Raw genomic sequence first — 22,419 nt, 5'->3', positions numbered from 1 at the left:
AGGTCAGAAAAGGGAAATAAAACTAATTCCTCTTATAAAATACTACTTATTACAACTATACAATAACTTACAACTTAAATTTACTGTTTTTAGTCTGTTTTGTAGCTTTCATTATCTTCTCCTTCAATGATGCTATATCCACTTTAGTCTGATTCGAATCAACACTTTTTACAGTTGAAGGTCCTGGCTCTTCTGGAGGCACAAACACTTGATTTCTCTTTTCTTCCCTGCGTTTAGCAGCTTCAGCATGCTTGTCATCTGTCTCCTTTTTCTTCTTTGCCCTCCTCTGTTCCTTATTCAAGAAATACTCTCCAGTTTCCAGTTGCTTGTCTATTTTACTCTCTGTTTGTGGTGGTGGGAATGGTGTGTATGGTTTCTTCTGCTTCTTCTTCTTGGGTTTCTTCTTGTTTGTATTTTTGTTGGCAAACTTTGGTAGGAACCTGTCCCAGTTTTCATTTTTCAGTTTTGAGTCTTTCATCAGTTCTCTCTTTATCATAAGAGCTTTAATGTTGTAAATTGGGTGCACATTTTTCATGGTGTCTTCTACAATTTTCCTGACTTGTTGCAGACCTTTGTAAGGGCCCAGAGCTGACACAGTATTGCCTTGAACTAATATGTAGCAGTTTGTAAGTAATTCAATTGACTTAAGAGTGCAACCATTAGGGCCAATCAGACGCTGACGTCTTTTAACAAACTTCTCTCTGTTTCTAGTTAGTTTACCAATTTTAATTATATCACAGCCCACATCATCTTCCAACACTCGCTTGGCTTGTTCAAACGGGACACTACGGGACATTAGCTTGATCATATCACGTGCCTTAACAATAATGTAAGGGTCCCAAGTTTTTCTGGTGGTTTTCACTGTCATACTCCCCTCAATCAAGTCCAGTTCAGCTTTAATCTGGTGCTCACTCAATGCTTTTTGTACTAAAGGCCACACTTGTTTCAAATACTGTTCTCTATATTGGGGAAACAGGGTGGCAAAGGAGCTTTCTTCTAGAAGACCATGGGGGTTGTCTTCAGGCTTGAAATCTGGAATTTTCATAGCCCAAGCGTTTTCTATTGGACCTGAGGGTTGTTCTTCGTCATCAGAGATAGCCATCGCTTATTTTACTATTGCTAGGCACACAAATTACCACTAAAACTTATTATAATCACAACATAAAATAAATATAATAACCTAACCTGAAATATTTGAAATTGCACGTGTTTGATTGACAACTGACAAGAGGTTGTTTCCTTCTTTTTCTCGCTAGGTGCTGGGATAATGGAATAGAAAGTGAGAGATAGCATGTTTCCGTTGTCAAAAGTCAAAACTAACTCCCGTACACGTCACCAGGGGCGCGTCTAACAATTTGAGCATGGCGCTGTAACGTATAAGACAATTTACCTCCTTTTTTACGTGGATATAACTTCAAGGCCGACAATTTTTATGATTTTGTTTAGATTTTCTATCATTATTTTTGTTTAAGATTACTCATTTCAATTGATTTCAAAATTTTAATATAATTTTGTATTGTTTTTGTGTTTTACAGTTTGTGCAACGCTGCAAACACATTTTAATATTGATATAACATACATCCAGCCTTAGCAAGATATTTAATAATTTAAATATTTGATTAACTGAATCAATTGTGTACTTGACTTGATTATATTATATTCTTTGAAGAGCGTTTATCAAATCTAAAGTTCTATTCAAGTAGGTATTAAAATGAGGGAAATGCGAAATATTTCACAACTTATTTAAGACAGAATCACTAGTAAATTTGTAAAATACAAGAATTTACTAACACTACAATCTGTAGAAATACATATTTATTGATAGCTCTCAAAAGTTTAAGTTCCAAGTGATTATTAGTAATATAAAATCTCTATGTTTGCACACTTTATACAGGAAACCTTCACTAGAAACAGATAAAACTACTTAATAAAATCAAAAATGTTCTAAATTACCTACTCTCCCCTACATTGATTATTATACCTGGAAGAGAGACAACCTGGAGATAAATTACACATTATCTTATTTCTTTTTCTACTACTGATGCCACCTTTATATATTAGGTATAGAACCTTATTATTCATTGTTAAAATACAATATATAGTGAGTGGGTGATCGGTAGTTGCTTAGTACACTGTGGTAAGTGATAATGGTAATTTACAAGGTTATTATAATATTGATAATACTTTAAATACGTTTGGGGAATTACTTTTTTTACCATGCTAAAATTGTAATGTTGTTTGTAAATGTATGCATGGTTCTCCTACTAAACATTCGTAGCAGGTTTCAACTTGACTACAATAAACAAACAAATTCGTATAAAAATCATTCATACTGTATATTTGCTTTTATTAATAAATTCAGAAGCTTTACCGCAATAATAATCAACAACTTTATGACCAAATTCCCTACGGTATTAAGCATTTGAAACAGATTTTTGTCCTTGACAGTACAATGGGTGATACTAATTTACACTGAAATTCGAACAGTACCATATTACCCACTAAATTGAAGGCTGAATCTTTCGGTACCACTTTATAACAGCATGAGCACATTCGGTACATTTTGTGGTTCTTCATTTTGGGTAAGTTGTACATAAATTGCTATTTCTGAAAAACACTGAAGGTTTGATTTAATACAGAACTCTACATTGACTTGGTACACAGACGATCCGGATTTTACAAAATGTTTCGAAAAAACCGTTCTGGTGCTGGTGCCGGTGCTCTTCTTCTGGGTGTTCTTACCTTTAGAGTTTTACTGGCTGAAAAAGAGCAGGAATAGAGACGTCCCATGGACTTGGAAAAACATCATTAAATTTTTAATCATCAGTGCTGTGTCAGTTTTGAGTGTTGCTGATTTGTTGTCCAACTTGTCTGAAGATGTTGCCTTAGTGAAAGTTGATATTTTTATGCCTTTACTCAAAGTTGTCACTTTTGTAAGTATATGTGTATTGTACGTGTTCGGAAAATGTTATAGATAAATTATTTTCAGATAACTTCAGGAGTGACTTTATACAAAAACAAAAAACATGGACTGCAAACCTCAGGACATCAATTTCTGTTTTGGTTTTTGTGCGCCTTATGCGGGGCTTTTCAGTTTCGGTCTGAAATTAGAGCCCAAATTGACAATCAGTTTCTCCATCACACCTATTTGATCTACTACCCTCTGGTGTGTGCCATGTTTTTGGTGAATTTCCTACCTGATGACCCTCCAAGAGTGAATATTTACAGCAAACATGAGGTGAGATGGTGAATGTTTTTTTTTCGTGAAGCAATTGTTTTTTTTTGGTAGAATCCAAGTCCTATACCTGGCACCAGCTATATCGGAAGAATCTTCTACACCTACTACGATGCTTTGTTGTTTAAAGGTTTCAAAGGACCGTTAAAACTGAAAGATATGTGGAACTTGGAGTACGACTGCGAAGCTAAGCATATAGTGGGTAAATTTGAGGCTGAACTTCAAAAAAGAATAGCCAAAAGTCGAGAGTATGCTAATCTTGGTTATTATGTACTACCTCTGCTAAATAGGATTTTTTAGAACGTTTTTAAAGAGGCAAAAGCAAGGGACAACCAAAAAGTCTGCTCCTGATACAGTACATGTTATTCCAGTAATTTTCTGGTGCTTTTACCCTCGTTACATTATGGGAGTTTTGTGCAGGCTGTCCGTGGATTTCATCATGTTTGTTAACCCTCAGATTTTAAGGTACTGCTGTATAGTAATTTCTGTTAGAACTTATTTTAAGTGTGATTTTACAGCTTGTTGATCATGTTTGTAAGCTCAAATGAACCGCAATGGAAAGGGTACCTGTATGCCACCATTTTTCTTTTATCTGGTGTTCTACAAAGTATAGTACAAAATATACATTTTATGAATTTGTTCTACTTTGGCCTGCAAGCTAGAACCTGTTTGATATCCTGCATCTACAGGAAAGCGTTAAGGATTTCGAATTCCGCCAGAAAAAACAAAACCGTAGGGGAAATTGTTAATTTAATGGCTGCGGACTCTGAACGTTTTGCGGAGTTTGCTATATCATTACCCTTAATCTGGTAAAATAAATTAATATAACTGCAATACTAATGTAATTAAAAAATACATGAAAACTAGGTCAGCTCCTTTGGAAGTAGTTTTAGCAGTTTACTTCTTGTGGCAAGAAGTTGGAATCGCCTCAATAGCTGGCTTAGCGTTTTTGCTCTTACTGATCCCTGTTAATGTGTACCTGGTGAAGCGTTTCAGGTCGATGCAGATTAAACAAATGAAGGATAAAGACGAACGTTTGAAAGTTATGAACGAAATTCTGACTGGTATAAGAGTTTTGAAACTTTACGCCTGGGAATTGAGTTTCGAAAAAATTGTTGGAAAAATCAGATTAAGAGAGATAGCCACTTTACTTAAAGCCGCATATTTGAGTGCAATTTCTCAGTTTATTTGGAATTGTGCACCTTTTGCTGTACGTTGTTGTACCTTTTGTGGCTGATTCCCTCTAACTAATACCCAAGGTATTCTAGGTGGCTTTCGTTATTTTTGGAGTGTATGTACTCATAGACGAAAACAACGTTCTGGATCCTTCTAAAGCTTTTGTGTCCCTGGCTCTGATTAATCTTTTAAGGGCTCCAATGAATCAAATTCCTAACGTGTTTAACACTATTGTTCAGGTAGTATTATATTGCTTCTATATCATATTCTCAGCTAAAAACTAAGCTTTCTCCTATACGCAGACTCTAGTTTCATTCAAAAGGATTGATTCTTTCCTCAACGCTGAAGAATTGGATCCCTACATAGAACACAACACGTCTGAAGTAGATCCTCTGGTGATTGAGAACGGAAACTTTACCTGGAGTGATGACGAAGAATTAGTATTGAAAAACATCAACTTTAGAGTAGAAAGCAATTCGATTACCGCCATTGTGGGACCAGTGGGGTGCGGAAAAAGTAGTTTGATCAGTGCTTTGCTAGGTGAAGTGGAGAAGAAGTCAGGGAGAGTGAATACGTTGGGTACAGTGGCGTACGTGCCTCAGCAGGCTTGGATACAGAATGCCAGCGTTAGGGAAAATATAATTTTTGGAAAGTCTTTTGATAAGGTTCGATACAATAATGTAGTGGATGCTTGTGCTTTGAGGCCAGACTTGGATATGTTAGCTGATGGTGATTTAACGGAAATCGGTATTTTTTTATTTATTGTTTTAATCAACTTACTATTGACATTGTTATTATAATGCAGGCGAAAAAGGAATCAACTTATCAGGAGGTCAAAAACAAAGAATTAGTCTCGCAAGGGCTGTGTACGAGGACGCCGAGATTTACCTTCTGGACGATCCTTTAAGTGCCGTAGACTCTCATGTTGGCAAACATATTTTCCAGCAAGTTATAGGACCAAACGGCCTGCTTAAAGGCAAAGTTAGGGTCCTAGTTACACACGCTGTGACTTACTTGCCAAAAACTGACAAAATATTCGTTATGAATAACGGAGTAGTGCAGGAAAGTGGAAGTTATCGCGAGTTGCTTAGTCAAAAAGGTGCTTTTGCTGAGTTTTTGTTGCAGCACATTAGCGATGATATTAGTGATGAAGAAGGTTATTTGAGTCTACTAAAATTTGATACCAAAGTACACTCATATAATTGCAGATTTGAATGAATTGGAAGAGGACGTGGAAAGTTCACCTTTAGCTACAGAAATAAGAAGAAGAATTAGTAGACAGAGATCGCGGATTTCAGAAAGTTCAACCAACCTAGAGAATGGGTTATCACGGTCAGTGTCCATAAGATCTATCAACAGCATTAAGAGTGGCGAAGGCAAAAAATTGGGAGAGTCTAAAGTATCATTACTGGAGCAGAAGCTGAAATCTGTAAGCGTTTTAACACTGAAATTTTCAAATTAAGATGTTTTTTTAATAGGATAAAGGGAAACTTATTGAAATTGAACACACTGAAGAAGGAAACGTCAAACTTGCAGTATACAAGTACTACTTTTCGGCTGTAGGGTTAGTGGCTATTTTGAGTACTTTACTCTTCTACGTTGGGTTTCAAGCTTTTGGACTTGGATCCAGTATTTGGTTGGGTCAATGGTCTGAAGATTCTAACATAATTGTTGACGGAAAAATCGACACTTCACTGCGTAATATGTATTTGTACGTTTATGGTGCTTTAGGTTTTGCTCAAGGTATTTTTTGACTTTTTTTATGGTTGTTATTTCTAAGCGGTTGTTTAATAGGTTTATGTATATTTGCTGCCAATGTGGGATTTGCTAAAGGTACTACCAGTGCGGCTACCAAGCTCCATAACATTTTAATGAGTACTGTAATGAGATTACCCATGGCTTTTTTCGATGTTACTCCAACTGGACGTATTTTAGCCAGGTTTTCCAGTGATATTATTGGTATTGACCTGAGACTACCGAATGAATTTAATAATCTGTTCAATACAAGTTTGAAGGTTAGTCTAGAATATTTTCAAACCATTATAAATAATTGATTTTTAAATCAGATTCTGGGTACCATAGTGATAATTTGTTACACCACACCACTATTTTCTGTGGTGATTATTCCTATAGCAGCATTGTATATTTTTATACAAAGATACTTTGTGGCCACTAGCAGACAAGTGAAACGTCTCGAATCTGTCTCGAAATCTCCTATTTATTCTCATTTTGGGGAAACAATATCAGGAACAACAGTCATACGAGCTTACAGGTGCCAAACTAGATTTATTGAAGAGTCCGAAAATCGAATTGACACAAATCAAAGATGTGTTTATCCTTCCAACTTTGCAAACCGTTGGTTGGCTGTACGATTAGAAGGAATAGGAAACGTTATAGTTTTTGCCTCAGCGCTATTTGCGGTGACTAGCAAAAACTTAAATGCTGCCATGGTTGGACTGTCTGTCAGTTATTCTTTACAAGTACGTGCCAGTGTTTTAACCGTTTGGAACTAACAGTTGATGATTTAAGATCACACAAACCTTAAACATGTTGGTGCGTTCAATTTCCGATGCGGAAACCAGTATAGTTTCCGTGGAACGTATTAAGGAGTACAGCGAGAATAAGCGGGAAAAACCGTGGGAGATTGTGGATAAGAAACCTAGAAAATCATGGCCAGAGCATGGTAAAGTGGTTTTCCAAGACTATTCGGTTAGGTACAGGCCAGGATTGGATTTAGTCTTGAAGGGAGTCACTTTCACTGTTAGTGGAGGGGAGAAAGTTGGGATTGTTGGCAGGACCGGAGCTGGGAAAAGTAGCCTTACTTTGTCGCTATTTAGGTGAATTTCTCCTTATAACAATAACTTCACAAACTGTATACATTTTTGACAGGTTAATAGAAGCGTCAGCCGGGAAAATCTACATAGATGGAGTAAACATATCAGAAATAGGACTGCACGACTTACGTTCCAAACTAACTATAATCCCTCAGGATTCAGTGTTATTCTCTGGAACTTTGAGACTTAATCTCGATCCTTTCGAGACCTATTCTGATGAGGAAGTATGGAAAGCTGTTGAGCTGGCCCACTTAAAATCTTTTCTATCCTGTAAGTTGAACTAAACCATTTTTTTTATGTTTTTCATATTATTTTACAGCTTTACCTTCCGGATTATACCACAACATTTCCGAAGGCGGGGTAAACCTATCGGTAGGTCAAAGGCAACTATTGTGTTTGGCACGTGCGTTGCTTCGTAAAACTAAAATCCTCATTCTGGACGAGGCCACCGCCGCCGTGGACTTAGAAACCGACGATCTAATACAGAAAACGATCAGAACGGAATTTAGCGAATGCACGATTATAACGATAGCGCACCGTCTAAACACCATCCTGGATTCCAATAAGGTGTTGGTGTTAGATAAGGGGCAAATTGCTGAATTTGATGCTCCTGAAGCTTTATTGGGTAATAAAAAGTCTATTTTCTATGGATTGTGCAAAGATGCCCGTCTGGTTAGTTGAGTTTTGTTGTTTTTCTTGTTATTTATTATGAAATACTACTACTATACAAGCTTTATTTTATATACAAATTTTATGTAATTTTTAAGTTTTTAAAGGAGTAATAAAGCATTTTTGCAAACGTAAATTGATTTGCTTTAATTAGGTAAATAGATTTTTAAATCTGCACTGCTGAAATGTTTATACAAATTAGTAGATTAAAAATCTGTTTTTAGTGCATAACGTTCCTTCACCATAAGTCCAGATTCTGTTGTACTGTACTTTTAATTTAATTTAAACTTTTTTAGTTTTGTTATTGTGACTTAATAGGTTAGGTTAGTATTTTGGTTATTGTCCATGTTCGCCCGTTAATCAGGTACAACTTTCTATTTTTTCTCCGTGGTACGTTACTGATTCCCAGAAGCGGTTGCCAAAAATGTAAAAAAAAACAAAACATCTACCTTAATCCAAAGAAATGACTTAGGTCATTTGCTATCTTACACACCATTACCGGTGGTCGTGTATAAGATATTTTTGCCGATAAAACACGGTTGCACTTACTGCTCCCATGTGCGTGTAATGTTGGGTTCACACGATTAATTTGCCATGACCACCCACATAATACTTCAACGATATTAATTTTAGTCTTTGTGTGTTATTAAATTGAACTGGAAACTGTCCATTGTGTCCGGAATTAAGTAGGAATCTTCAAACTATACGCCCGAAATTCTCTTCAAAAACAAAAACAAAACCGAAAGTAACGAATTGTTTTCTCACCTTAAAAAAGGCGTTGATTTATGTGTACCGGCGCTTTATCCGACACTATCTAAATGGTAGCCCGATTGTTTAATGCGATATTTCGACGATATCGCACACTTATCAACACTTTAGGGTTTAATAAATAATCTTCAAGTCTCAAATTTCTCTGTCTCTGGCGTTTAGCCCCCCGAAATTTGGTATGGTAATATGACGGTTAACCTAAGGCTTTTTATTTCACTTTTTTTTTGTTTTTTATTACAACTCGTTACAGTCTAAGATATAAATAAAAAGTCTAGAAATTCTAATATTAAAAGCCACGCGCCATAATTAGTGGAAGAGTGGAATGACCATCAGCCGGTTCAAAATCAAGATTTAAGGGTGGTCATCGTAAAAGGGGGCCACTTGCACCTTTGATATATGTAAGATTATGTCCGCTCAGAGGGTACAGGTGCATTTCGGTCTGTACAGGTGCTTTTCAAGGTTACACCCCTCGAACACGATCAACGAAACACATTCTGTTCTTCAGTCTGACGATTTTAGTTATATCAAAATAATTTAAACAAAACCAAAAGTAATTGAATCAGTCAGCACGTGAGAGAAGTGGATTTGTTCCACAACTTTCTCATTACAACCTTACACCAGATAAATCATACATTATATGTGACAGTGTTGTGTAGATTATCAATAATACAGTTACGTAACACTCAAAAAAATTAACGTTACTCTCCATTTTGACGCAGAGACAAAACTTACTCAACTGGCCGTAAAAATGAGAAGTAACAAGATAATTAAACCCGGTCGCGTTTCGTAATAAGATTATGTCCCTAGTGTTTTTTTTTGTACCTTTTCGTCTTATTAATTTTTAATTAATAACTGGTATATATGTGTATTGGTAACGGTGCCAAAATCAAAATAATGAAGTGCATTTCCATTTGCTCGCTTTAATTCGTAATGAGCCGATACATTTCTGGTTTAATTTTAAGACAGGTAGATGGTTTAAAATGCAATATTTTGGCCATATATTTCAAAATATATTTAGTCCAAATTAATAGTAGGTATATTATTCAATGAGTAGGTATGTAATAATAGCTATTACTCACGATGATGAAGTTTTGTTAATTATTAAGTGAGTAATAGCCTCAGCAAACCAAAAAATTGTCAGTTTTTTAGACTCTTAGGCTCGATTGTATAATGACAGTTCAAAGACAGAAGCCGCATTCGCTTTCAAGCTCCATGGAAAGAGCAGAGCGTTTTTGACGTCACGATGACGTAATTTCGCAAAGCCATAATTTGGCCAATTGTCAAATTACGTCATTATGACGTCAAAAAAGCTCTGCTCGTTCCATGGAGCGTGAAAACGAATGCGGCCACTGAGAGAACTGACAGAGACAGTTCCATATGAAATGCATTGGTGCACAGCCTACTATACTATAAAGCCTAGAAGGTGCTTGTCAAAGATTCCAATATGGCGGAAATAGTGGTGACAGTTTGCGTTTGTTTGTATTGTGGAATTTTTGAGGATTAGATGAATTTTTACGGTTTAAAATCAAAACTTGAGGTTATTTGCGTAAGTTATTTTTGTTTGCTGCCGTTTATAAGTTTTTCAAGCCACATTGTAACACACATACAGATTTTCAGACAATATGATTTTTAACGTCACGTGACAACTGTCTCATTGTGAAATTGCCAATACATAAATAGTTCTTCCCCTGGTACTTTGTATTTATAGTTTTATGAAGCAAAATTGGACAATTATGACGTTAAGTGACACAACTACAGTGTAATTCCTCTAAGAAACACATATTTTTAACATTTTATACCTTCAGGTCACTAGTAAGTGAGTTTTGACGGTTATGATAGCTGTCACGTAACGCAAGGCAAGTGTTCCTTAACGTCAGACCTGTCAAATTTGGATCCATAGAGCTTCAAACACCACTTTCAGTGTAATTCTTAAATCAGCCACTTTTTTAATTTTATAGTTTCATGTCACTGGTGAACGGGTTTCGACAGTTAATGACACCTCTCACGTGACGTAAGAAAAGTATACAAGTTTTTCTTAACCTCAGAACTCTCAAATTTAGCTCCATGGAGCTATTATGGCTACTTACAGTGTGGTTCTTTCAAAAAACACATCTATTTGATATTTTATACTTTCAGGTCACTAGTAAGTGAGTTTTGACGGTTATGATAACTGTCACGTGACGCAAGCAAGTGTTCCTTAACGTCAGAACTGTCAAATTTGGATCCATAGAGCTTCAAACACAACTTTCAGTGTAATTCTTAAATTAGCCACTTTTTCTAATTTTATAGTTTCAGGTCATTGATGAACGAGTTTCGACAGTTAATGACACCTGTCATGTGACGTAAGAAAAGTATAAAAATGTTTCTTAACGTCAGAACTGTCAAATTTGGCTCCATAGAGCTGTAAAGACTACTTACAGTGTGGTTCTTTCAAAAAACACATCTAACTGACATTTTTATAATTTCTAAATAGAGCAAATTCTATTGTCTGAATTGTTGCCTTTGATGTGCATTTATTAGCCTTTTCTTGGTTGTTCTTTAAAATTCTCCTAAAATTCCTTAAATTCTCTTCATTTGGGCACAATATTTGTTAAAACTAAAAGTACTCTTTTGCTTTTCTTTGGATAAAGGTTAATACAAACTAGCAATTTCAATCGATAATCATCACTGATTCACGACCAATCAAGGGTGATTTAGCCTCACAATTAAAGTCGTTCGTTAATTAGTTACTGCAACTTGTAAATTTCACTTAAGCCGACTTTACCTTCACTCAATACATTAACTTATCGTACTGATTGACATTACCTTCAACAAAAAGTACCGCTACACCTCTATTTTGGACCAACAGACGTTCATATCAAATTCTCCTGTTTGTCTCGATTTTTGTTTAATTAAATTTAATGGGGTTTGGCAGAACAAAGTTCTAAATTAATTTTTTCCTCTTTGTTCTAATAATCGTTACCGACATCAAACGTTATAACTTAATTTGTTTGTGGCTTAATCGAGTTGGCACCTCATAAGAATATTCAATCAATACCGTCGCTAGTTAATAGCTGATAAAGTGCAACGTAATGTTTGTTCTGGTCTCACCAGCATCATTAATCCTTCACGAGACCAAAATCAGGGCGGACCAATGTATAAGAGCTTATAAATCCCATTAATAACGTTGATCGAGTTGTTTTTAATGTCACGATCCTAGTTTTGATAGTTTTTTTGACCGGATACTAAAACATTGACTTCAAACTATCAAGTAGTGGTGGATTGTAGCCAGTGAATCCCAAGCCTCTTTTATTCTGGCAAGTCCAGGTTTCTAGGAGACTAAATTAATGTCTTTTTCAATTTATTATGAGTTGTCTGAACATATTAAACATAAAAGCTATTCCACCCTCAAAAAAGGCCTATGATTAAACCATCTTTCTAGCTTGTGTCACCTTAAGGCAGACCAATAATTAGAACCAAATTTATAACCCGTTTATGCCTATACCAAATAGCTATTTAACGCTGTTTCTCGAACTTTGATTAATAATACACGCGGTCCATTTCTTTTGTAAAACTTTTTTAAAACTGTGATTAAATTTTGCCCATGGCTGGTTGATGGTTAAATGGTTGGTGAAATATGGGTTGTTCGGGTACTTGACCTGACCTACATCGTAGTTTTTTTTTTGGGTTGTAGATACCACCTAGAATCTAACATTAGTGAGTCGGAAATTATTCAACTTTATTTGGGAAGGTTCCCAGTTGGTGAAACGTGGCACGTATACACTTCCATTGACAGGCAGGCAATAAATTAAATCCGTGCAAATATAAGGTCAAATTTCTTGCATCTGTCCTCAGATGGTAACCCTTCTACCTAAAGATACATACATCTGCCTGTAGGGTTACAATATTTTTCATATACAATAATAGCTAAAGTAACTAGAATGTCCGTTGAAATCTTCATTGTTTATAATAAATACGATAAATCACACATCTGCCGATATGTTTGCCAATAAGTGTGGGTGGTTTATTTACTTAACTATGGCCAAAAAATTCAATACACATACACCCACACATAAAATACAACAAGGGCATTCTTCTGTCAAATAATCAACATTGCGTAATAAAAGTTCGTTTCAAAGTCAACCTTTGAAACGAAAAAATTGATCCATACAGGATAGTCGAAAATCGGCCCTAATTCTATATAATCAGGTATTAGAAACGATTTGCATAATTTTAGAGCAGAGCCACAAGAATTAAAAGACTCAATGGTTTTTCTCATAATGGCCATACATTACCAGGACCGTTTCGCAAAAAACACTGCGCGTGTTCCCGACACGCGAATTATCATATTTTTTGGGTCTTTTTGGGCGAGGTAAACGAACCAAAGTTTGCTGTTGGTCGGTTTCAAGTGCCCATTACATAAAAAGAAGAACACCACCTTTCTAGAAGAGTTTCAGAAGCTGGGCTGGTGATGAATTGACTGCTACAATTAGAGCAATTTGTCTAATTTGATACCATGAACACAAAGAATGGTTAGAGTTTTTGTAATAAGGCTTAGTGACAACAATGGTCTACCATAGTAAGAAAATATGAATTTAAGACAGTTTATGCCTTGAAATGTGCTATTAAGTTTTGCTTTTCAGTATTAAATTGTTAATATTTTTATAAAAGGCTTAAATAAAATGTTAAAATGGGCCTGACATGACCTCCCGTGACGTAATTAGAGACTCTTCAATTCCGTAACGTAGGTGGAAGGCTAGAGTCGGGAAACGAACTATTCTTGCCTAATAAAACATAATGTTTTGTATTAGTTTTGTTAATTTTGCTATGTTTTGCTAGTTGTAACCTTTCAAAAACTGGAAAAATCACAATTTTTTATTTTGCTCCCAATGCAGCAAAGGGCATATTTTTACCAAAAAACCAACCATCACACATATTTCTCTCACATTGATATTATTATTATTATTCTTTTAAAAGCTAAAAGCGTAATTTTTAAAATAGAATAAATCAATACACCTTGAGGTTATCGACTGGATACTTCTCAGAAATTGAGGAAGATTCCAAGTGCGATTGCACTTTCACTAATTGCTGAGAATTAATGTTTCTTTGCTGAATTAATATCACAGTGGCGCAACTATCCCTTTTTTGACTTTTTTTAACGTATATTCTATGGAGGTTTAGCAACCAGCAATCTTAGTTGAACATTTCACAGCCTTCTTAGTGTTTCTTTAATATTTGCTTCAGTACCCAGTGGTGTAGATTAAAAAATTGCCCGGAAAACTAATGAAATCATCGAGGCACTGTACTCTTAAAAGTACTCGAGAATAAATTGCCTCGATTCCTCATTGTGGCATTACCATATAAACTGCATCATTTAGAGGACTTATCATCACTACGAAATCAAAACAATTTCGATTAAGATTTATTAATTTCTCGATAAGAGATACGCCTGCAATCGTTTTATTTAGTTTTTAGCCGTATTGGCCTAGGCAATTTTACCATTTGCAACAGTTAACGAGATGGCAATTAGTTGTGTCTGAAAAACCATGGCGGTCAATTCGCGACGGTACCGGCAAAAAAGTACCAAAGAGTTTTGGCACCTGCTTAGAGGGGAAACGATTCTCTCGAATTGGATCATTCGATTTAAACATTCAAAATTAAGCTGGCTGTAAGTCAATATTTATAACGGCAGGTGCATCAGTTACGTCAGAACTTTATGTATGAGTGTAACGGACTTTTGAGTAGTTCAATTTTGCTTCGAAACTACAAACAGGAAGTTTTTTTTTTGAAGTAAAAAGAACATGGAAAAATAAATGATTGGACAGTGTTACCGGGCAGGTCCATAATGCATTCTTGCTGTTTTTAAAGATAGTTTTTAAACGTCTTAAAATTCTTACCTTCGATTTAATTGTATCGCGCGATAATGGTATGCGAAATATACGCATTACTACTTTCAATAACAAATTGTGAGGCGCAAAAGTAGGTGCGATAAGAATTGGCCGTATCGTTAAAATGGTTGTACCGGCTTGGAATGATACATTTTTTGAAAGGAGATCCATATTTCAATGCTGCGTAATACATTCTTTGCCAAAGAATTTTCATGTGAACGAAAAGGGAGTAGTATTTCCGAGTGTGAAGTACTTTAGGTTATTTTGCCACTGCTGGAATTTTTATTACTTCTGGTTTCTTTCATAATTTTTCGGATCATTTATCTAAACAACGTACAAATTGTTTGGATTTTTTTATTGGGTAGATAAATAGTGACCCACTCTGTATATTAATTTAACAATATACGAATAAAAGAAAAAACATTTTTTTGTTTACTCAAGAAACTTATTGGTTTCTGAGATATGGATGATTTTTGGAAAGTGCTGAAAAAATTCTTTTAAGTGAGTACTTGATGATCAAATCTAAACGCAATCGCATAGTTCTCTATGACGAAGAAATATACTTAAAACAGTCATTTTCTCACTCTAAGTAGGTTTTACAATCAATTTTGTCTCTGACTGTCCTTTCAAACTGTGTTTCTGTCAGTTCACTTTGTACCAGCTTTTCTCCCTGACTGTACCAAATCTTATAGTGTTTTTTCAGGTTGATGGATAGGAAATTTAATAAGGATTCCAAAAATATGCTTAAAACAGGCATTTTCTCACTATAAGTAGGTTTTACAGACAATTTTGTCTCTGACTGTCCTTTCAAACTGTGTTTCTTTAGGTCCAAGTTTTGTACCCGCTTTTCTCCCTGACTTTACCAAATTTTGTAGGGTTTCTCTGGTTATTGGATAGGAAATTTAATAAGGATTCCAAAAATATGCTTAAAACAGGCATTTTTTCACTCTAAGTAGGTTTTAAAGGCAATTTTGTCCCTGACTGTCCTTTCAAACTGTGTTTCTGTCAGTTCAAACTTTGACACTGCTTTTTTTCCTGACTGTACCAAATTTTGTAGAGTTTCTTAGGTTGTTGGATAGGAAATTTAATAAGGATTCCAAAAATATGCTTAAAACAGTCATTTTCTTACTCTAAGTAGCTTTTAAAGGCAATTTTGTCCCTGACTGTCCTTTGAAACTGTGTTTCTGACAGTTCGAAGTTTGACAATGCTTTTTTTCTTGACTGTACTAAATTTTGTAAGGTTTCTCAGGTTGTTGGATAGGATATTTGATGGAGATTCCAAAAATATGCTTAAAACAGGCATTTTCTCACTCTAAGTAGGTTTTACAGTCAATTTTGTCCCTGACTGTCCTTTCAAACTTGGTTTCTGTCAGTTCAAACTTTGACACTGCTTTTTTTCCTGACTGTACCAAATTTGGTAGAGTTTCTCAGATTGTTGGATAGGATATTTGATGGAGATTCCAAAAATATGCTTAAAACAGGCATTTTCTCACTCTAAGTAGGTTTTAAAGGCAATTTTGTCCCTGACTGTCCTTTCAAACTGTGTTTCTGTCAGTTCAAACTTTGACACTGCTTTTTTTCCTGACTGTACCAAATTTGGTAGAGTTTCTCAGATTGTTGGATAGGATATTTGATGGAGATTCCAAAAATATGCTTAAAACAGGCATTTTCTCACTCTAAGTAGGTTTTACAGTCAATTTTGTCCCTGACTGTCCTTTCAAACTGGGTTTCTGTCAGTTCAAACTTTGACACTGCTTTTTTTCCTGACTGTACCAAATTTTGTAGAGTTTCTCAGGTTGCTGGGATAGGAAATTTAATGAGGATTTCAAAAATATGCTTAAAACAAACATTTTTTCACTCTAAGTAGGTTTTAAAGGCAATTTTGTCCCTGACTGTCCTTTCAAACTGGGTTTCTGTCAGTTCAAACTTTGACACGGCTTTTTTTCCTGACTGTACCAAATTTTGTAGAGTTTCTCAGGTTCTTGGATAGGAAATTTAATGAGGATTCCAAAAATATGCTTAAAGCAGTCATTTTCTCACTCTAAGTAGGTTTTACAGTCAATTTTGTCCCTGACTATCCTTTCAAACTGTGTTTCTGTCAGTTCAAACTTTGACACTGCTTTTTTTCCTGACTGTACCAAATTTGGTAGAGTTTCTCAGATTGTTGGATAGGAAATTTGATGAGGATTCCAAAAATATGCTTAAAACATTAATTTTTTCATTCTAAGTAGGTTTTACAGGCGATTTGACTCTGTCCTGACCGAGATCTGGCACGACAATTGGGGACTTTAAAAATATGTGATGATTTAACCAAGCAGTTACGTAATCCGAGTTTGATGAGCAAATCGTAACTGAAAGGACGAAAAATTGGCCGATTCCAAGACTTACGGCCTTAATGACAGTAAAAAGAATGGGATGAATGAAAATTGCGGCGTCTAATTTTTGCTTTGGCCGGGTATCTGGGGTTAATCTAAATGGTACCCGATACCAGGTAATTATACAACCAGACCCGAAAGCTGAAATCACCTGCTATCTTTGCACGAGTCAACCACGCGGCTTGTTTGCGATAATTCTAGAACATTTTCTGAAAATGGTTTCAAACAGTCAATGGACAAATCGGTGCGTTTAAGTCTACACCCACATCAACAGTATCGAATTACGAAAAGTTCGAAACTGGCCTCCGAGAACAGATATTTTTAATTGACATACGGGATCGTTTTGTTTTCGGTTTAATAAGAAGAGTCGATGTTTATCGAACGTTGAGAAATCGTGTCCAGTGAGAGAAACGACAACCAAATTTGTTTTTTCCTAAAATGATCTCATTATTTGCGCCTTGTTGCACGCTGGGTGATAATGGATTTATATTTGTAGGTGTCAAATTGCCTATTAAGATCCTAGATAATATACTCTTTGTTTTCTTCACTGTTTTCTTGATTCATCCCTTGAGGTCCGATTCATCAAAACCTTATTGGTAACTTAATGCTTTTGTACGCTGGTCAGTGCAGAAAATCCTCTTCTTAATAACCATCAAAGCTGATTTTAGATGTGGTCAATTCAAAGCGAATTTTATTATTTTTCTTTCGTTATAGTTTAGCAGGGGACTCTATTGTGCTCTATCGGGTATTCCAACTTTTATGCGAATATTCGATACTTTGCCAGTCATCTAAAACGGTCAGTTGCGAGGAAATCACGAGCTTGATATTAACAAGGATTAAAAAGCTGTAAAATCGGTCAGTTTTTACGACTTTTGGTGCTATAATCAACGGACATGTTTGCACATTGTTAGACTAATCCGATTTAACGTTCTACATGTTAGTGTGCTAAATTTACAGCCTTGGCAATTCCACTGAGAATTCCTTGGGGCTGTAAAGTGGACCTTAAATAATATTAAAATGATACCTGGAAGGGTGGTGCTGAATCCAATCTTCTCTGGCCGGAAGTCATCTTAATGCAAGTCGCATTATAAAGAGGTGCCCTAATGAGTAATAAATATAGTGAATTAAGTGGTTGATTCGGGGGTTACAGGAATATTTTTACTGCGTGAAAGGTATCGACTGGACGACCAAAGAGACCGACTGCCTTTACGCCTGATTACATGCTAAACCGACTACTGTGAGACGAATACGATGATAATGCGCCAAAAAGGAAACGCAGACTCATTTTTTTCTGAACCTAATTATTAATAATAATCTCGTGATTTGTATATGTCACTTCCAATACAATATGTATATTATCCCCCTTGTTATGTGTACGATAACGAGTTTGCTTCATTCATCTTTTCGAAATTATAATCGGCATTGACCGAGTCGATACGATTTGTCTTTGGATCTGCGGAAAGGTCATAAATTGAGAAGATGCCACAAGACCTCATTAATTTTGATTCTTAACGTCTTCAAATATAGGCAAATTTGTATTTGTCGTGTTTCTACAATATACAGTTTTAAATGTCAATTCCATAGCCTGAAAAATGCTTTCCAAGGAAAATACAGTAGAACAGGTTGTTTTCTCATAACTGTCATCCGTTGGAGCAATTCAGATCAAATCTTGAACTAGCACTTTTAAAAGTAATACCACATGCCTTATTTTCTACGTCACTGGATATTTTTCAAAAATGACAGTTTTTTTTAAATTGTTTAAGTTGAAAAAAAGCATCTCTTATAAAATTATGATTTAAAACTTCGTTAGATAATTGAGTTATTACGTTCCAAGAACCAAAACCAACAAAATCCAACTTAAAAATTGTCTTCAAAATGGTGAAAATTGAAGCTTAAAAAATGCCATTGTAGTCATTTGTCAACTTTTCAGATAAATTGAAAAACTTTAGTATTGGATATAAAAAAACCACTTTCTCCAGAATATACAAACTGACACATTTACACCTTGAAAATTGACTTGGACACTAAAAAGTGACTCTAAACCACTGAAAAGGGACACCAGAAGCTTAAAATTTGCATTTTTTAAGTTTATACAGAGTGAGTCAGGGTTAAACGGCCAAACCTATACCATGTCTAGAGAATTGAAAATGATTTTAGAAGTTTTCGCTAGTTTTAGAAAATTGAGTACTTTCTCAGAGGCTTCTGGGAGTGTTTAGAGGCCTCTGGCAATTTAAAAACGATTCTTAAAGCTTTTGGCAATTTTAGAAATTTTTTAAAAAATTTACAATCTTCTCAGGGGTTTCTGGGCATTTTTGAAAGGATTTCAGTAGAAGACGCTCTTATAGAGATTTTTAACAATTTTTGAGAAATTTTCAGAACTAAAAATGGTTCTACAGGTTTTTGGTAATTTTCAAAAATTCTTTGAAGGTTTCGGATCTTTTTAGAGGCTTTTGGAAATTTTTGAATAGTATATAAATTTTGTAGTGTTTTTTTATGTTATTAGATAGGAAATTTTATTAGGATTCCAAAAATGTGCTTAAAACTGTCATTTTCTCAGTCCAAGTGGGTTGTCGAGGCGATTTTGTCTTTTCAAACTACGTTTCTGGCAGCTCAAACTTTGACGCCACTTTTCTCCATAACTTTACCGATTTTGTAGTGTTTTTTTTATGTCATTAGACAGGAAATTTAATGAGGATTTCAAAAATGTGCTTAAAACAGTCATTTTCTCACTCTAAGTAGGTTTTACAGTCAATTTTGTCTTTTCAAAATGTGTTTCTGTTGATACTGCTTTTTTTCCTGACTGTACCAAATTTTGTAGGGTTTCTCAGGTTGTTGGATAGGAAATTTAATGAGGATTCCAAAAATATGCTTAAAACAGGCACTTTCTCACTCTAAGTAGGTTTTAAAGACAATTTTGTCCCTGACTGTCTTTTCAAACTGTGTTTCTATCAGTTCAAACTTTGATACTGCTTTTTTTCCTGACTGTATTAAATTTTATAGGGTTTTTCAGGTTACTGGATAGGAAATTTAATGAGGATTCCAAAAATATGCTTAAAACAGTCATTTTCTCACTCTAAGTAGGTGTTACAGTCAATTTCAAGTCTGTCAAATTAATGTGTCATAATTATGTACATCGGAAATTTTTTTACAAAATTCAGTGTCTTCTTAGAGGTTTTTGGGCATTTTTGAAAGGTAGGAAGTAGAGTCTAAAAATTTCTGGCAAAATTTAAAAAAATCTTAAAAGATTGAAGACGCTCATCTCTCTCTTATAGAGGTTTTTAACAATTTTTGAGAAATTTTCAGTAGTTTTGAAAACTAAAAATGGTTCTAGAGGGTTTGGTAATTTTCGAAAATTCTTTGAAGTTCCGGACCCTTTTAGAGACTTTTAGAAATTTTTGAAAGGTTATCAGTACTAAAAATGTACGTAAATGCCTCTGGCAATTCCAAAAAATTCTGGGAGTTTTTCAAAACAGCATTTTAAAAATTTCTTAAAATGTTCAGAACCTTTTTAGAAGCTTTTAGGAATATTTTAGAGATTTGCAGTAGTGTTTAAAGGGCTCTGGCATTTTCAAAATGATTCTAGAGGTCTTTGATAATTTTGGAAAATTCTTAGATGGTTCAGGGCATTCTTAGAGGCTTCTGGGAGTTTCTCAAACATTTTCAGTAGGGTTTAGAGGGCTCTGCAATTTTTAAGAAGTTTGCAGTACTTTGTAAATGCCTCTAGAAGTTTTAAAAATGTTTAGTACATTCTTAGGGGCTCTTGGCAGTGTTTGTTAGGTTTTCAGTAGTGCTTAGATGCCCAGACACTCAAAAAATTTCAGAATCTTCCTAACGCCTTCTGCCTATGCTTTTGGGTGCTTTTCAGCAGTTTCAAAATAATTTTAGAAGCCTTTTGCAGTTTTGAAATGTTCTTAGGAGGTTCAGGACCTTTTTCCAGTAGTGTCTAAATGCCTCTAACAATTTCAAAAAATTCTGGGAGTTTTTGAAAGATTTCACTACAAAGTCACACTTTTTTGGGACATCCTGTATAATTCAAGTAAATTGCGTTCAAATCTTTGTACAAACATTTTTTTCTTAAAAGATATAAACAAAAAAGTTAAAGGGTGAGTTGTTTATAATGAGACACCCTGTACGGTTCTTTAAGTTTGCAGTGTACCAAAAAACAAAGTCGGTTACCGAATCACCATCTTGAACCTGTTCGATTCGAAGATATAAATTCGGTGCAATACCAATTGGCGATTCTGGGCTGGGGCAAAAACAAACAACGAACACGCCCGCCAACTCGCGTGATTTACTGAACCAACAAGTGATTATCTGCGCAACGCCTTCAACCCTTTAGGCGCCGCCGATTGTTTAAAACAAACATCACTGTTGTTACTCGTTATTTTAATAACTTGTTTGGAACCAATCGACTGCCCTTGGGCCACTGTTCGCATAATGCGCGATTTATCTGCGTAGTCTTTCATTTATATTATATTTAGCGTTTGATTCTGATATGATTTTTATTTTTCGGTACACTCAGAAACTTAAGTCAAACCCGATAAGTATGTGTATAATATAGGGATTAACAAAGAGTTCCCATTAAGAAAGAAACGAAAAGTTGCCTAAAAAGTACAAAAATATAAAAAAGTAAAATAAAAATTTGAATAGAATTGTTTAATGATCTAAATATTTTTTCTCAGTGTATTGAATTGCGGTAGGAGTAAAAAAGGCCGGCAAATTTGTGATTAATCGCCAAAGAGGCAAAAATTAATACTCTCCCATACGTGATGAAGAAATAACCGTTCTTGTTGTTCTCTTTGGGACAATATTGGCTCTCGTGAGGTTTTAAGAGATTCCGATCGCCCTCGTAATTTATTGCTCTCGTTTCGGTTTCCTTGTTCTTCCCTCAAGCCCCCGGTATTTATTTAATTGTCTCTACGCCAAATTATTGGCTCGAAAAATATCCTCATTACAAACTTACAAGGGTGGTGCAAAAATTAAATTATACCGGGGAGGAACCTAACGAGGATTTCCGGTGCCGCCTACTCATCGACACTTCTATGAATAGGTGTGAAACTTTGACACTAGTTGGTGTAATTTTTTTGTCATTACCACCTCGTTAAAAGTTTGCTAAACTGCAGACTGTCTCGTTATAAGTACAACTGAAATTTGCGCAAAACTGGCGGTTTCAGCGAAGTTTACAAATTACAGGGTTAGAGGCTCGTTAACTGGGCGCCTTGTCTAGTTAAGTTTTTTGATTTATTAGTCCCCAATTGTACACTTTTGGATCTTGATGAACAACTGAAAACTTTTTCAGAGGCGAATTCAAATTGATTTTACCGCACCACGTGTGGTTCAGGGTGGAATGAGTAATGGGTAGTCAATCGAAAATCGATAAATAACTTTAATAAGTTTAAAAGGAAACATTTAATTGAAAAAATCCCAGTAAACTACCAGATTGCACCTCTAGGGTGCAAGCAAACAAGAGTGACTATGTAGTGGGCGAGCCAGTT

The 22,419-nt window shown here is 35.3% G+C and overlaps 2 protein-coding genes across 2 annotated transcripts; one reads left to right on the top strand and one right to left on the bottom strand.

Annotated features, from left to right (window-relative positions):
* Positions 1-30: 30 nt before the first annotated feature.
* Positions 31-1,230, bottom strand: dbe (KRR1 small subunit processome component homolog dbe). The gene has a single exon (XM_081989262.1). The coding sequence runs from the start codon at positions 1,100-1,102 to the stop codon at positions 68-70; it is 1,035 nt and encodes a 344-aa protein (XP_081845388.1). The 5' UTR covers positions 1,103-1,230; the 3' UTR covers positions 31-67.
* A 1,023-nt stretch (positions 1,231-2,253) lies between these two features.
* LOC145735369 (multidrug resistance-associated protein 1-like) lies at positions 2,254-8,050 on the top strand. The gene is made up of 17 exons (XM_081989242.1): positions 2,254-2,582; positions 2,640-2,933; positions 2,990-3,238; positions 3,290-3,483; positions 3,536-3,700; positions 3,754-4,044; positions 4,103-4,445; positions 4,504-4,650; positions 4,714-5,158; positions 5,217-5,567; positions 5,620-5,840; positions 5,890-6,154; positions 6,206-6,426; positions 6,478-6,891; positions 6,941-7,248; positions 7,301-7,515; positions 7,565-8,050. The coding sequence occupies exons 1-17, from the start codon at positions 2,544-2,546 to the stop codon at positions 7,924-7,926; spliced, it is 4,524 nt and encodes a 1,507-aa protein (XP_081845368.1). The 5' UTR covers positions 2,254-2,543; the 3' UTR covers positions 7,927-8,050.
* The last annotated feature ends 14,369 nt before the right edge of the window (positions 8,051-22,419 follow it).

The sequence above is a fragment of the Ips typographus genome, linkage group LG11, assembly GCF_016097725.1.
Source record: "Ips typographus isolate SLU linkage group LG11, UJ_Ityp_2.0, whole genome shotgun sequence".
Classification (NCBI taxonomy): Eukaryota; Metazoa; Arthropoda; class Insecta; order Coleoptera; family Curculionidae; genus Ips; species Ips typographus.
The sequence above is the reverse complement of the archived record's forward strand: the minus strand, read 5'-3'. Positions and strand labels throughout refer to the sequence as shown.

What these genes read in the sequence shown, in the direction of transcription:
- dbe (XM_081989262.1), bottom strand. Translation starts at nt 1,102, where the DNA reads ATGGCTATCTCTGATGACGAAGAACAACCCTCAGGTCCAATAGAAAAC.
- LOC145735369 (XM_081989242.1), top strand. Translation starts at nt 2,544, where the DNA reads ATGAGCACATTCGGTACATTTTGTGGTTCTTCATTTTGG. An exon ending in TGGTGATTTAACGGAAATCG is followed by an intron (nt 5,159 to 5,216) that starts GTATTTTTTTAT and finishes ATTATAATGCAG; the next exon opens with GCGAAAAAGGAATCAACTTA. An exon ending in CTGTCAGTTATTCTTTACAA is followed by an intron (nt 6,892 to 6,940) that starts GTACGTGCCAGT and finishes TGATGATTTAAG; the next exon opens with ATCACACAAACCTTAAACAT.